General features: G+C 44.7%; 1 protein-coding gene across 2 annotated transcripts in view; it reads left to right on the top strand.

Annotated features, from left to right (window-relative positions):
• ASTN2 (astrotactin 2) overlaps positions 1-15,765 on the top strand; it is a 1,019,535-nt gene that overhangs the window by 641,628 nt on the left and 362,142 nt on the right. For both annotated transcript variants that reach the window (XM_018052685.1, XM_018052684.1), the window contains exon 12: positions 4,260-4,426. In XM_018052685.1, the coding sequence (XP_017908174.1) occupies positions 4,260-4,426 (167 nt within the window). The remainder of the gene's footprint in view (positions 1-4,259; positions 4,427-15,765) is intronic.

Here is a 15,765-nt window from a genome sequence, read left to right as displayed (position 1 = left end):
CCTGATGTGAAGAACTGACTCATTTGAAAAGACCCTGATGCTGGGAAAGATTGAGGGCAGGAAGAGAAGGGGACGACAGAGGATGAGATGGTTGGATGGCATCACCGACTCAGTGGACATGAGTTTAGGTAAACTCTGGGAGTTGGTGATGGACAGGGAGGCCTGGCGTGCTGCGGTTCATGGGGTCTCAAAGAGTCGGACACAACTGAGTGACTGAGCTGAACTGAAGTGAACTTTTGTTGTACTTCTTTACACTATGAAAAAAATCATTTTACTTCCTGTCAATTATTTGTCTTCTCTCTAGAATTTCTTCCCCCTGAGAACAAGATCTTGCTTGTGTTCTTTTCTGCTGCATGTCCAGCACCCAGCATGTGTGCTTAGCACTGAGTAGATGTTCAATATACGTTTGTTAAATGATCCAGTGAAGGACTTCGATGGGTGAGAAAGAAAAGAAATGCTGATAGTCCCACTTAGGCTTTGTGGGGGCAATGGGTTCGTCCATGTATCATTTGTTCCCCTTACCCATTCTTTTATGCTTCATTCATTGAGTGCTTATGATGTGCCAGGTTCTGAGGCAGCTATTCTAGGTGGTTTTCTCACAGGGTCTCCAGAAATGCCTCCCACAAAGGCGTTCTTACTTCTCTCTTACAGAGGAGGAGCCTGAGACTGTTTCCGAGGGGAAGCACTTGCCTAGATGCTTAGCATCAAAGGCCTGTGTGCAGTTCAAGACTGAAATCACCCTTGTCTCCTGTCTCGTCAGGTCCCATCTCTAAGCTATTCCTCCAATTTAAAGAGAGCAAGCTAAGGCCCAGCTCGGTACAAGGTCACCGGGCACATGAGTGGTATTCCTGGGGAGGGTTCGGTTCTTCCTCTTCCTAGAAAACAGAATGTCCCTTTTGCTTCAGTGACATCTGTCTTCCCTGTAAAAATACATCTCTGACCCAAGCCCCCCTCCTTTGATACTCCCCAGTCAAGCACATTCGCAGAATTTCCATTTTCCCATTCAGATTACACCATGCTTCCTCACATTTCCTGGGTAACTAGTTCTCTGTCTAACAGATAGGTGTATTTCTCATTTCTCAATCTGGATCCTAAGCTCCTTAATCATACCCAGAATGGCAGCTGGCAGCTAGTGTCTGCCGAACACCGTGCCAAGCGCTTGATATATTTATCTCACTGTATTAGTTATCTATTGCTGTGTAACAAATTATCCCCAAATTGGGCAGCTTAAAACAAAAGGCATTTATTATCTCACACCAGTTCTGAGGATTAGAAATTTAAGAGCAGCCTAGCAAACTCGGTGGCTTAAGAAAAATAGAAATGTGTTCTCTCGAGGCTCTGAAGGCCAGATGTGTGAGATCACAGTGTCAGCAGGGTCCTGCCTTGTCCTAGGGCTCTAGGGGAGAATGTCCCAGCCTCTCTGGCTTCTGGTGGCTGCAGCGTTGGGTGACTTGTGGCCACGTCATCCCAGTTGCTGTGTCCTCCCCCCACACACACATGGGCCTCTCTGTATGCAATCTCTCTCTCTGCTTCCCTTTTAAAAGGACCTTTGTGACAGCATTTAGAGCTTTTACCATAGGAGGTAACATTCATAGGTTCCAAAGATTAGGATGGGGATATATCTTAAGGAGGCTTCCCAGGTGGCGCTAGTGGTAAAGAACCCGCCTGCCAATGCAGGAGTCGTAAGAGACGCAGGTTCGATCCCTGGGTCAGGAAGATCTCGCCTGGAGGACAGCGTGGCGATCTATTCCAGTATTCTTGCCTGGAGAATCCTGTGGACAGAGGAGCCCAGCAGGCTCCAGTCCATGGGTTGCAAAGAGTCAGACACGACTGAAGCAGTTTAGCACGCACGTAGCACAGTGCATTAGCCTCTCACATGACCTCATAGGTTTGCCATAAAGGTTAACGGAATTAAATCAGATAAAGTGCTTAGATTATGCTTGGAGTATAGGATGTATTGTTTTAAAGAACAAGAGTGGTGGGGAATCAGTAGGGGATGATGAAAAGAATCGTGAGTTACCTGATTGAGTAGTATTTTCTGTTACCTGGTGAGAAGGTCAGCCTTCCCTTCCAGCACTCACCCCTGAGTCTTGCAGACAGACAGCCCAGCCTTGGGTAGCAGCACATGCCATCAAATGACCCCATGACCAAGTGCCTTTCTGGCTGACACTAAATGTTCTGAGACAAGCAGGGGCCTCCTCTGAGCTTGTATTAATATGTACAGCACTTCACTCTCACGGAAAATTGATTTTTCTTTTTAAGCACAAAATGTAGCCAGTTTTATAACCTTTCTGCAGCTTGACAAAGGCCATTTATAACCGACTCTCTGTCACCCCTCCTGGCGGCAGTCTCAAGTGTCAGGAAGAACTCTCTCGTGCATCTGTAATTATGAGTTCTTCTTAGGCAAAATTTAATTTCCAAGAGAGCTGACCTTTTTTTGTTACTGTGGGTTTTATAAATTAACTTTGGGGTGTGTGTTTTGTTATTGATGTTGTTCAGGATGATGGCCTAGGGAGGAGGGAGGGGACAGGGAAGCTGGTTGGGAGGAGAGGAACGTGGGGAGGGCATTTTAATCAGCAATGTCCAGTGATGGATGAACAGGGCTGGGCTCCGAGCGTTAATCTTGGTGGACAGGAAATGCCAGCCGGATGATTGAAATTAAAACCTAGTACCTCATTTTCTCTCCTGAACCCAGGAGAGTTGGGACTGTGTTCTCCACCTGCTGGACTGGAGATGCGCTCAGCTTCATCAAATGATAGGAAAGTAGATTAAATAAATAGCTGGTTTTCCTGAGGCTCTAAGAACTTCCATTCACAGAGCACTTAGCAGGTGCCAAAAAGAGCAAAAGGAGCCTTCGACTGAGATCACTCCAGGTGGGAATCGGTGAGGTTTTTAAGGAACCAGAGGGCAGCCCATTTGGTTACCCAGAGGAAGGTATCTGTGGCTAGACCGAGGCTTTGAGATCATCTGTCCATGGGATCAGTAGCTGGACCTTGGCTGTCAGCTTTAGGAAGGTTCAGTTTGCTGCTGTTGTTTAGAATGCATTTATTTGCACTCGGGAGTGATACTGTTTAGAAATATCACACTGGTGGCCACTAGGAGGATGATAGAGAGGAGGCCAGACTGGAGGTTAGCAGACTGTTTAGGAGGCCTTTTGTGGAGATGTACAGGTCTCATTTAGGAATTCAGGCTCTTCAGGCTGGAGAACAGGTGACTCATTCAAGACAGGAAGGAAGAGAAATTACATTTGATGAGCACCAAGTTCAGTTCAGTTCAGTACAGTCTCAGTCATGTCTGACTCCTTGCGACCCCATGAATCGCAGCACGCCAGGCCTCCCTGTCCATCACCAACTCCCGGAGTTCACTCAGATTCACGTCCATCGAGTCAGTGATGCCATCAAGCCATCTCAACCAAGTGCATGCCAAATTCCAAAGTAAGTTATGCAGCCCCTGTGATTCAACTTAAGCTTGATACCAAATCCGCCGAAGCAGGTGCTGGCTGAGCTTAACAGATAAGGAAGTTGAACTCAGAGAGGGCGAGTAACTTACCCCAGATTGGGCAGGAGGAAGGGGAAGATCTGGAATTTAAACTCATATTGGTAGACGCTCTTAAAAATGTATCTGGCTGCCTGCCCAAGTGACCCAGTGGGACAATAATAATAAACACAGTACTGATGATGACCCCAGCAAGGTCAGAGTTCATAGCAGCTCACATCTGCTTGCATGGTTGCCGTATGAACCATGGAATTCTTAGCACTCTGCACACACGGACTCCCTTCATTCTTACAACTTTACAAGACAGGTATCGACAAAAGTTCCATTTTACAGGTGGGCATACTGAGGTTCAGAGGGGTAAAGGAATTTGTCCAGGGCCACACAGCTATTATTTAATAGTTGGTCAGATAAGCCTCTGTTGTTGTTTGTTTATTTTTAAAGTTTTTTTTTTTAGATGTAGACTGTTTTCAAAGTCTTTAGTGAATTTGTTACAAAATTGTTTCTGTTTCATGTTTTGGTGTTTTGGGCCACAAGGCACGGGGGAATCTCAGTCCCCCACCAGGGATGGAGCCTGCACCCGCTACGTTAGAAGACGAAGGCTTAACCACTGCGCCGCTAGGGAAGTCCCACAGTCAGATAAGACCTTGAGCTGCTCTCTGCGGTCCTGACCCCTGTCCCTTTGCAGGGGGTGAGAGGAGAGGGCGTGATGAGACCACTGCCTCTCCAGCCGTAACCTCCCCACTCCTCTCTCTCCCTCTGAGCAGTGCCCCGAGGAGCTGAGGCCCATGAAGGATGGCTCGGGCTGCTACGACCACTCCAAAGGCATCGACTGTTCTGACGGCTTCAACGGCGGCTGCGAGCAGCTGTGTCTGCAGCAGACAGTGCCCTTGCCTTACGATGCCACCTCCAGCACCATCTCCATGTTCTGCGGGTGAGTCTCTGCCCCCGAGGCCCGACCACTCCCTTCAGGGCAGTGGGACGGATGCAGAAAGAACCACAGCCTGGCCCCGGCTGGCTCTGACCTTCACTGAAATGGCCTTTGTGCCTCTGCTTTTTCAGCCCCAGAGGCAAAAGGCAACAGTCTAACCTTTGGGTTGGGGATTGAGAAGAATGGAAGAAGGAGGATAAATAATTGATTAGTGATTATAATAAATGGTACACACGTTCAGGCTGCACCCTAGGATCAGGACTTTTTTCTGTAAACGTCTCCTGCCCTTTCTGCATCTACCCCACAGCCTGGGCCAGTGTATTTTGGAGAAGAAAGCAGGCATCTTGAAGGTGTCTTGAAGGTGTGCTGCTTCAGAATGTGGGCTTAGCCCAGGCTTTTGACCCCGTTTCTGCAGGGAGGAAGCAGTGCCAAGTTCAGAGGCTAGTCTTTCTTTGTCCTCATGTCCCTGTTGATAAGAATAGTTCACTGGGTGAGGCAAGGTGGAGAGGAAGCAATGCAGACAAAGCTCAAAAAGCTCTCACTCCTGTTAAGAATTCAGCTGAGTGTTAAGGGTGGTATGAAATGGAAAGTGGGGGTCACGTTAGGACCGACTTGTTGAGTGACCTGGGGCAAGTCACTCTCCCTGTCTGGGCTGCCTTTTGACCACCTGTGAAATGCGATCTCTGGGGAAATGATGCCTAATGGTTCTTCCAATTTACCTTGTTTTGCATGTTGAAAATGACTGCAGCGTGACCTCTGCCATGGGGAGCTTCTAGGATTGCGTTTGGTCCTTAGCCATCACTCAAGAAAATGGCAGCCTTTTTCCTTCTCTTCATTCCCTTTCTGCTGATGTCTTCGTATTAGGCAACTTGTTCTCCTTTTGCCATTCTGTGACTCAGAGAAGTGGTCTTCTGTGTTGTGAGATGGTCAGTCATTGAAGTGTGCCTAGTGCTTTACTGGGCTTCCCAGGCAGCACAGAGGTAGAGACTCTGCCTGCCAATCCAGGAGATGCAAGAGACACAGATTCGACCCCTGGGCTGGGAAGATCCCCTGCAGGAGGAATCGGCCAGCCGCTCCGGTATTCTCGCCTGGAGAATTCCAGGGACAGCGAAGCCTGGTGGGCTGCCGTCCACAGGGCTGCGAAGAGGAGGACACAGCTGAGCAACTGAACGCACACAGAGCTTTACTAAATAGAAAAGGAGAAAAAAGCATTTAACAACCTTTCCAGCCCCAAGAACTATGAAAGAGGAGGTGGAGGAATGCATAAGTGTTTAATTTCAGTTTAACAGGAAATTAATTTTACCTGCATGGTTCTAGTCTGTGGGATCTGGTCTTCCTTCTGGGGCTCATTTCAGGGGCTCCCCACCCCAGCCCCAGTTTGCGCTTGGTGCCAGAGGCGCCTTTGAGCAGGTGTTAGAGCAGCTCGCTGGAGGCCCTAGATATGTATCAGTAAAATAAATAAGAAATAAATTAGTGTGTGCAGACCTGAATTTATAGGGTCTCTCCTCGGCTGAAGTGACTGCAGGGCAGTGCTGAGTAAATTATGCATGGGCTTAGATCTGAGGCCTGAATACGGAATCAGCTCTGTTCTTATCACTGTGCTTGCACTTGGGGGGAGGGGTGTCCTTCTGTTGCAAGCAGCAGTTTACAGCAGGGCACCACAGCAGTAATGGGTTTTGACATGGGAACTGTCTGCCTCTTGCATCCATAGCACACTGCCAGGGTCAAGGGGAATTGGTACACTTGGGTTCCAATCCTGATCACCTCTAACTTTCTCTCAGACATCAGGTGAGACTCCCAGGGCCCTTGACCTTCAGTCTCTAGAGTCTCTAAAATTTTAATAATATCTGCCTTAATGTAACGATGATTGTAAACAGTGCAAAGGGCATTTATTACTCCATTTAGGTTAAGTAATGTGTCCAAGGTCACGTGGCTGGTAATGTAGCTTGCCGCTTCTCACTGTGTGACCTGAAGCGAGTTACTTAACGTCCCTGTGCCTCAGTTTTCTCATCTGTAGAGAAGCGATGATAACGGTGACTCTCTATAGAGTTGCCATGAGGATTAAAGGCACGACATTAATTGCATCACAATTTATTGTTGTTGTTTAGTCACTAGGTCCTAGGTCATTTCCGACTATTTGCAGCCCCATGGGCTGTAGCTCACCGAGCTCCTCTGTCCATGGGATTTCTCAGGCAAGAATACTGGAGTGGGTAGTCATTCCCTTCTCCAGGGGATCTTCCCCACCCAGGGATCAGACCTGGATCTGCTGAGTCTCCTCCATTGGCAGGTGGATGTTTTTACCGCTGAGCCCACCAGGGAAGCCCCTGCATCACAATTTACATTAATATTTATAAAGTGCACAGATGTAGCACTATTAGGTGTTTGTTAAATAAAGTAGCTGAAGTGAATGATAGTAAGTACAGCAGGCCTCCACTTGCTCAGTGACCTGAGGGGCTCAACCTCTTGTCTGTGAGACAAGGACAAAGTAACCGTCCCTGCCCAGAAAGGTCTCTGAAAGTTTTAAATGAGACTGAATTAAGAGAGTGCAGGTGTGCTGTGAGCTGTTGAGGCTCCTCCAAATGCTGACGAACAGGAGGAAAATGGGGATAAAACTCAGGTCTCCTAAAACCAACTGCAGTGTCAACAGTCTTTGAAAATTGTCTATTAAGGATGCAAATGAGAAGTTGGCCGCATTTGTTAGAAGCACTATAAACAAAACAATGAAAGCCATTAGCAGGTACTTGTGTGGAAGTTGGTGGAGAGAAGTGGCAGGCTATTGAATTAAGCAAGGAAAACAAACCCTCACTCAAGGGGACCTTGTTGACTTGTTCAGAGCTCTGTGTCCTTGCTGAGAGTTTCCTGGGTAGCACAGGTTTCATAAAGCTCTTTGCAGGCAGGTTAACAATAGCAGCTAACACTAAGCACTTCCTATGTGCCATGACTGTGCTAAATGCTTTGATGACATTAGCCCGTTGAATTCTCATAACAGATCTACAGAGGAGGTACTGATCTCAGCGAGGCAGCAGTGAGAGGTGGCGTGAAGTCAGATCTTAATTCCCTGCCCTGGAATTGAAACTGGATATCGTGCCAACAAAGGTCCGTCTAGTCGAAGCTATGGTTTTTCCAGTAGTCATGTATCGATGTGAGAGCTGAACACTGAAGAATTGATGCTTTTGAATGTAGTGTTGGAAAAGACTCTTGAGAGTCCCTTGGACTGCAAGGAGGTCAAACCAGTCCATGGGGTCACAATCGCAGTCGGACACGACTGAGCTACTGAACTGAAGTGAACTGATCCTGGATGATAACCAGGAATCCTAGACCAGCAAGGGCTAGAGACTGTAAGCTATTTTCCCCTGGATCTTTGCCCCCGGTGAAAAATACCTTTATCATGGAGGGAGAAACTGTAAATCCAGATACGAAGTTATTATTAGGGACACAGCACAGCAACAAGTGGGAGAGGACATAGAGACTGTTTGGATGAGGTAGAAGTTAAGACAGAGATGCAAGCCTTCAGTGAAAGGGTGTGGGCACAGAGGCCAGCACACTTAGGCACTCAGTTAATGGTAGCTGTGAGGAGTCTAATAGGTATAAAAATATCTCATTTCATCTTCCAGTGGCTGAATTTTATGTCCTGCTTACTGCTCTATCTCCAATATGTTAGAACAGTCCCTGACACATAGTAGGTGTTCAGTTAATACTTGTTTAATGGAGTTCCTCAATTGACTTGGCTAGGGAAATTGTTTGCTTCCAGCCTTTTCAGTTGTGTTCCCAGCTGTGTCCCTATTCCTGGACTATGCGTCTCGGCTTCAGCTTCTGGAGTTTTCAGCATTGCTCCCTCTGCCTCTCCTCCGTCTCTCCTCCCTGCTGCCCCTCGTTTCTCCCTGGCTTTAGCTTGCACACTGTTTTATTTTCAAGTCTCGGTATAGATGTTATCTTCCCCAGCAAGTCTTTTCTGAGCCCCAAGAGAAGGGCAGGGAAGAGATGTGCAGTTACCATGGAGCTGGGTATATAATGGCTTGTCCTTCTGAGTGGATAATGTTTAAATATTAGCTTAATGCCAACAGGGGCTTCCCAGGTGGTGCTAGTGGTAAAGAATCCACCTGCCAGTACTGGAGACATCAGAAACCGGGGTTTGATCCCTGGAATAGGAAATGGCAACCTACTCCAGTATTCTTGCCTGGAAGATTCCATGGAGAGAGGAGCCTGGTGGGTTACAGTCCATAAGGTTGCAAAGAGTCAGACATGCCTGAGCAACTGAGCACGTACACACACATAGTGTTTATCAAACGAGGTTAGGGCATGCGCAGAAAGGACTGTTTTTCTTATATATATATATATATATTTTTTTTTTCTTTTCTTCCCATAGGCCCTCTTACCAAGGACGGGCCGTTGACATTTTGTCTCCAATTCTAGTTTATTCCAGTGACATCTTGACGCCTCTTGCAGATTGGACCTCTGACTTTCTGTCCTGGTTGTCAGCCCTGGTGAGGCCGAATGCCTCAAAGCTAAGTGAAATGGCCCTTCTCTGGGGTCGCTCAGGTCCCATGCCCTCCGCGCTGCAGCCGCTTCGCTCTGTTGACTTACCTGCTCTTCAGTTTGGCCCCTGGCACGCTGTACGTTCCTCACGAGCAGGGACAAAGTCTTAATCACCTGTGTGTTCTCATTGTCATTCCACACCGCCTGCTCCAGGACTAGTTCGAAGCCATCATTGTTGAAGTAAATAATTCTTCCACTAAGATTTGCTGCATCGACTCTGTGCTTGGTGGTTGGGATGCTGAGAATGCAAAGAAGCATCGAGTGCAAATCTTTGCCCACCAGGGGCAAGGTGGACTCTGGAGCCTGGTGTTTGAGCCTCACTTGGTCCCGATCCATCGGGGTAGACCACAGGTTCCAGCATGCTAAGAGAAGCAGGTGGATTTGAGATGGTTGAGAAGGTCATTGGCTACTAAGATGAAGCATGTAGAATGAATCTTATGGGTGAGGAAGCACTTCTTCTCTCTAAAGACTTGTTCAAGTTACCTAGCAACCAAGTTTGTTTCATTTGTATGCATGTGTTTACAGTGTATACTGTGCATTCTTCCAAGAGAATGTAATATTATCCACATAAATCCAATACAAGAAATGGATAAAGATAGGACAGATCAGAGCCATTTGTAAGGAGAGAAAGGGAAAGGGAGAAAATGATTTCAGAAACCTGGAATGGGAAGGTTACTCAGCATGAGATCAGTTTAGCTCTGGTTTGTCCTGGTTACCAAAGTGAACAGGAGATACCAAAACGCAGCATGATGGATTGTAGAATTGTACTTGTCTGAGAACAGGAAGTTTGTAGTTTGTTTTGTTTTGCTTGGGGGGTGGGGTTGGGGGAGAGTATGGTTTGCTTTGTGGCATTTTCCAGAGGATACACCCGTGAGCGATGCCATCAGCATGTTTGAAGTTTCCGTGTTTCTCAGATCGTTTAGAGGAGAAACCTGAGGCCGGGAATGGTCTCGCTGCCAGTGAGGAGGTGGCATTAGGCTAGATGTCCCCAGCTGCTCTATTCTGATTGGAATATATTACATGTGTTTAGATATAATCTGAGCTTCCCAAGTGGCACTAGTGGTAAAGAATCGGCCTGCCAATGCAGGAGACTCAGGAGGCAGGGGTTCAATCCCCAAGTTGGGAGGATTCCCTAGAGAAGGAAATGAAGGCCATCTTCTTACTCTTAACTGTATTCTTTCGTCCTGCCCTGGGATTTGCTTCCCTTCCCTATTAAAAAAGTTTCTAGTCTGTGGTTTCAATACATAATTTTATTAATTCCATAAGCCATTAAGGAATGAATGAATGAGCAGGTAAACACATGAAAAAATAAGAGAATTTGTGTGCATGCCATTTGTACGAATGCCTTAAGAATTGTATAAATGCCATTTCTTTTCAGTCCTGGTTTCCCTTTTTTCCCCAAAACAAGCAGTTTGGAAGCTGTCATTTGTGCTAAAGTGGACTAGCGCTAGATTTGAAGGAGGCAGATCCAAGTCCACATCCTAGCTTTTCCAAAGTGCCCGTGTGATCTTGGTCAAGGGATTTAAAATGCCAAGCCTCAGGGTCCTTAGTGGCAATGTTGGAATGAAAGTACCCATCCCATGACATCGCTGGAAGTATTAAATAAAGCATGCTCTTGGCTAAACACATACCAGATTTCATGGTACAATCTCTGAAGCCCCATCCAGTTCTAGTATTCTCTGTAATGTGATGGGTGTGTTCAGGGTAGCACATTCTTTGCCTTCAGCTAAAACGCCCAGTTTGTATCTTTGTACTTATTTTATGTCTTTCATTTTGGCATATGTATAAATATAGTTTCATGAGGATCTTGGCTGGTTTCCTGTGAGCCTACACCCTTTAGAATTTCTGTAAGAAAATCTCCCAGACGACAGAATGTTCTGAAGTAGCTGTATAATTATGTTGCATGGTACAAAAATAAGATTTAAAAAAAAACACCAGAAACCAACAACTAAATAGACCTTTGCATAAATCATCCTGTGCCCGGAGGTGGCTTGGGGGAGAGAGCTGCTGATGTTTTAAAACTCAAAGGATCATTCGCCTTTACGAGTTCCGTTCTTATTCTTGCTCTCAATCCCTACATCTCTAAGGGTCTTACTATTAATAACTGAACCCTGGCCTTTTATCTTCCTTCCTTCCTCTCCTGCTATGCCAGTCTTTTCCTGGCCTCAGGCAAAGGAAAATACCACGCACCTACAGTTGTAACATGACTGAAGTGATACACACTCACACACAATCACACACACACACTCACACACTCATTCACACATACTCACTTACATGCACTTACACTCACTCGCACTCACACACACACACACACTGACTCATACTCATACATACACTCACACACACACATAGTCACTCACACATGCACTCACACTCACTGACACACTCACATGCACACACACACACGCACTCACACACACACATACTTACATGCACTCACACTCACACACACACATACACACACACACTGACTCATACTCATACACTCACATACACATGCATCACACACACACACTCACACACTCAAACACACTCATGTGCACTCACACACACACATACTCACATGCACTCACACACACACTCATACACACACACACTGACTCATACTCATACATACACACACACACATAGTCACACTCACACATGCACTCACACTGACACACTCACATGCACACACACACACTCACACGCACTCGCACTCACACACATACTTACATGCACTCATACTCACACTCACGCACACACTCATACACACACACTAACTCATACTCATACATACACTCACACATACATAGTCACTCACACTCACACATGCACTCACACTCACTGACACACTCACATGCACGCACACACACTCACACGCACTCGCACTCACACACACTCACAAACATATGCTCTCACCACACACATTCATATACACACTTCTTGAAATATGAACTCCAGCTTGGATTCCTAACCTGGCTGTTGGCAAGGCGTATTTCCACAGGCAAGTTACTTTACTTCTCTAAACTTCAGTTCTCTCGTCTGAAAATGGGAGCACCACCTCCCTATGAGGGTTGGGTATTAGCTTCCTAGTACTTCTGCAATTCACTACCACACACACACCTTCACACAGTATCAGTTCAGTTCAGTCGCTCAGCTGTGTCCAACTCTGCGACCCCATGGACCGTAGCACACCAGGCTTCTCTGTCCATCCCCAACTCCGGGAGTTCACTCAAACTCATGTCCATCAAGTTGGTGATGCCATCCAGCCATCTCATCCTCTGTCATCCCCTTCTCCTCCCACCTTCAATCTTTCCCAGCATCAGAGTCTTTTCAAATGAGTCATCTTTTTGCATCAGGTGGCCAAAGTATTGGAGCTTCAGCTTCAACTTCAGTCCTTCCAATGAATGTTCAGGACTGATTTTCTTTAGGATTGATTGGTTTAACCTCCTTGCAGTCCAAGGGACTCTCAAGAGTCTTCTCTAACACCACAGTTCAAAAGCATCAGTTCTTCAGTGCTCAGCTTTCTATATAGTCCAACTCTCATATCCACACATGACCACTGGAAAAACCATAGCTTTGACTAGACAGACCTTTGTTGGCAAAGTAATGTTTCTGTTTTTTACTGTCTAAGTTGGTCATAACTTTGCTTCCAAGGAGCAAGAGTCTTTTAATTTCATGGCTGCAGTCATCATCTGCAGTGATTTCGGAGCCCCAGAATAATAAAGTCGGTTAACTGTTCCCGTTGTTTCCCCATCTATTTGCCATGAAGTGATGGGCCCAGGTGCCATGATCTTAGTTTTCTGAATGTTGAGTTTTAAGCCAACTTTTTCACTCTCCCCTTTCACTTTCATCAAGAGGCTTTTTAGTCCCTCTTCACTTTCTGCCATAAGGGTGGTGTCATCTGCATATCTGAGGTGATTGATATTTCTCCCAGCAATCTTGACAATATAGATTTAACTAATCTAAGATAATATAGATTTATTATTTTGCAGTTCTGGAAGGGAGAGTTTCTGAAATCTAGACAGCAACAGGACTTTGAAGCCAGAGGCATAGTCTCTGTGTCTGTTTGTTTATCTTTCTCTCTTTCTTTTGCTGTCAAGTTGCATCTCCTTCTCTGAGCCCAATGCTCTTCTCTACCTCATGTCCTCCTATAAGGACACTTCTGATTGATGCCTCAGCGGTAAAGAACCTCCGTGCCAGTGCAGGAGACTTGGGCTTGACCCCTGAGTCAGGAAGGCCTCCTGGAGAAGGGAAATGGCAACCCAATTTGGTATTCTTGCCTGGTAAATCCCATGGACAGAGGAACCTGGCAGGCTTCAGTCCATGAAGTAACAAAGGATGGGGCATGACTTAGTGACTTAATGATAATGATGATTACTTTGAGCCCACTCAGATAATCCAGAATAACCATCTCATATGAAAATTCTTAACCTAATCACAGTTGTAAAATTCCTTTTAACGTGTAAGGTAGCATTTCATGGATTCTGGGGATTAGGATGTAGATATTTTGAGGGGACCATTTCTCCATCTACTATACACTGCAATAAGGAGAAAATACAGTTATACAGAGAAAAAATATTTCACTAGACTGTGTAATCATGAATGCAGGCGTGAGCTTTGCGTATGCATATGTGTGCCTGTTCATACATATACACATATATCTACATATGTGTGCATATATTTAGCTCATTATATGTAATAGTTGTGCTTGGATAAATATATAAAGTTATATATTCAAAATATATGCATAAGGCATGTTTATATGTATAATTCATTTCCAATGAATGGAGCAAAGAATTTCCCAATTGTATAGTTTGCAGCAAAAAAAAAAAAAAAGTGAATCAAAGAAAGGCAATTCTGTTGGCTTTAGGAAATCTCAATTTAGGTGGAAGCCAGCAGCTACGATCTGAAAACCACAGGAAATAAATGTACATTGTCATAGAAGTCTAAATGGGCTAATAGATCAAGAAGCAGTCAGAGATAATACTAGCATAATCACAGTGACGTTTATCATTAACGTCACAGTAGCTGATACATTAATTAGACACTACGTCATAGATATTATCGTTTATGTCAGTTTTCTCTAATTCTCTCATCAGCCCTATAATAAAGATCATTGTTATCCCCATTTAATAGATTATATTACTGAGGCCTAGAGTAGTTAACAGACTTGACCAGGGTCATTCTGCTGGGAAGTGGTACAACCAGTATTTGACCATAGCTTTAATTAGATCCAAAATCTGAACTTGACACCTTGTGCCTCCTCCTTGGAATTTCAGTAGATTGACCAAAGTAGAAATTATACAAGCTAAATTCTGAGACTGAAAGTGAAAGTGTTAATCATTCAGTCATGTCTGATTCTTTGTGACCCCATGGGCTGTAGCCTGTCAGACTCCTCTGTCTATGGAACTCTCCAGGCAAGAATACTAGAGTGGGTAGCCATTCCCTTCCCCAGGGGATCTTCCGGACTCAGTGATCGAACCCAGGTCTTCTGCATTGTGGGCAGATTCTTTACCATTTGAACCACCAGAGAAGCCATTCTCAGATGAGAATGCAATAATATTAGATATTAGTATAATCTATCTAGCATACAAATATATGTGTGTGTGTTATATATATATATATATATATGGGAATTACAAAAAGCAACCTTCTAAATTTTTGCATCTAGTTAAATAAAAAACTCATACTCAAATTATCACCTCTTTAGAAACAAGGGGGATCTGGAAGGGCTCGTAGCAAACCCATGGAACAGAGGAAGAGCAGTAGCCAGAAGCTCCACAGCATTCACTAAGAAGCAAGAAAGACTGAAAAGAAGCAAATGAAGCGCTCAACTCCAGAAGCCAGAAAAAGAATCATAAAACAGACGCAAAGAAAGCAGCAGGAAGGAATTAATACAAATAAAAGCTGAAATAAATAGAGGGGAAAAAAAAAAAGGCTTGCCCATAAAAGGCAAAAGCTTGTTCAAAGGAGCGAGCACACATAAAGACATTAGTAATGAGCGAGGGACATAACCACAGAAGCACAGAAGATAAAACAACTTTAATGAGAATACTGTGTGTGACTTTGTGCCCATACATTTGAAAGTCTTGATGAAATGCATTATTTCCTTAGAAAATATAAATTGCCTAGTTTGAATCATGATACAGTAGAACATCTAAATAGCCAGATAACATAAAATAAAATGATAAGAGAGCTAAATGTCTGCAATTGAAAAGACGACATCGAGCCCAGTGTACTTTAAAGGCAGGTCTTATCAAATCATCAAGGAATGGATAACCTCTATTTTATGTAAACCAGTCCAGAGATGGAAGATAAAAAAAAAAAAAAAAGACAGTTTTCTAATTTATTCCATAATCCTAGCATAATCTGAATACCCAAACTGGGCAAATCTATACTCATTCATCTAGAAAAATCTGGTTGATGTGTTAGAACTGACGGGCTTCTTATGTGGTAGTATGAAAAATCAGCTTTCGAAAATCAGTAATAACTTTGCTTGATATCAGCAATAACTAACTAGAAAATATAAGGGAAACAATACATGAAAAACTGGCCCTATTCCTCAAGTGGAAAAGACTGTAATAGCAGAAGCCATCATTCTACTATGTGCTTGGGCATACTGTATCTCAGACATAGCTCATTCAGTCCTCATGGTGCCTCTGTGCAGTGCAAACTTCTTCATAGGCAAGCCAAGTAAGTACAGAGAAGTTAAGCAATTTTTCCAAGGTCACACAGCCAATAAATGGTGGAATCTGGATTCGAACTGTGGTAGTCTGGATCCAAAATACCTGCTTATAACTTCTCCACATTAAGGCATT

The sequence above is a fragment of the Capra hircus genome, chromosome 8 (genome assembly GCF_001704415.2).
Source record: "Capra hircus breed San Clemente chromosome 8, ASM170441v1, whole genome shotgun sequence".
Classification (NCBI taxonomy): domain Eukaryota; kingdom Metazoa; phylum Chordata; class Mammalia; order Artiodactyla; family Bovidae; genus Capra; species Capra hircus.
Note: the sequence above shows the minus strand (reverse complement) of the source record. Positions and strands in the feature narration are given on the sequence as shown.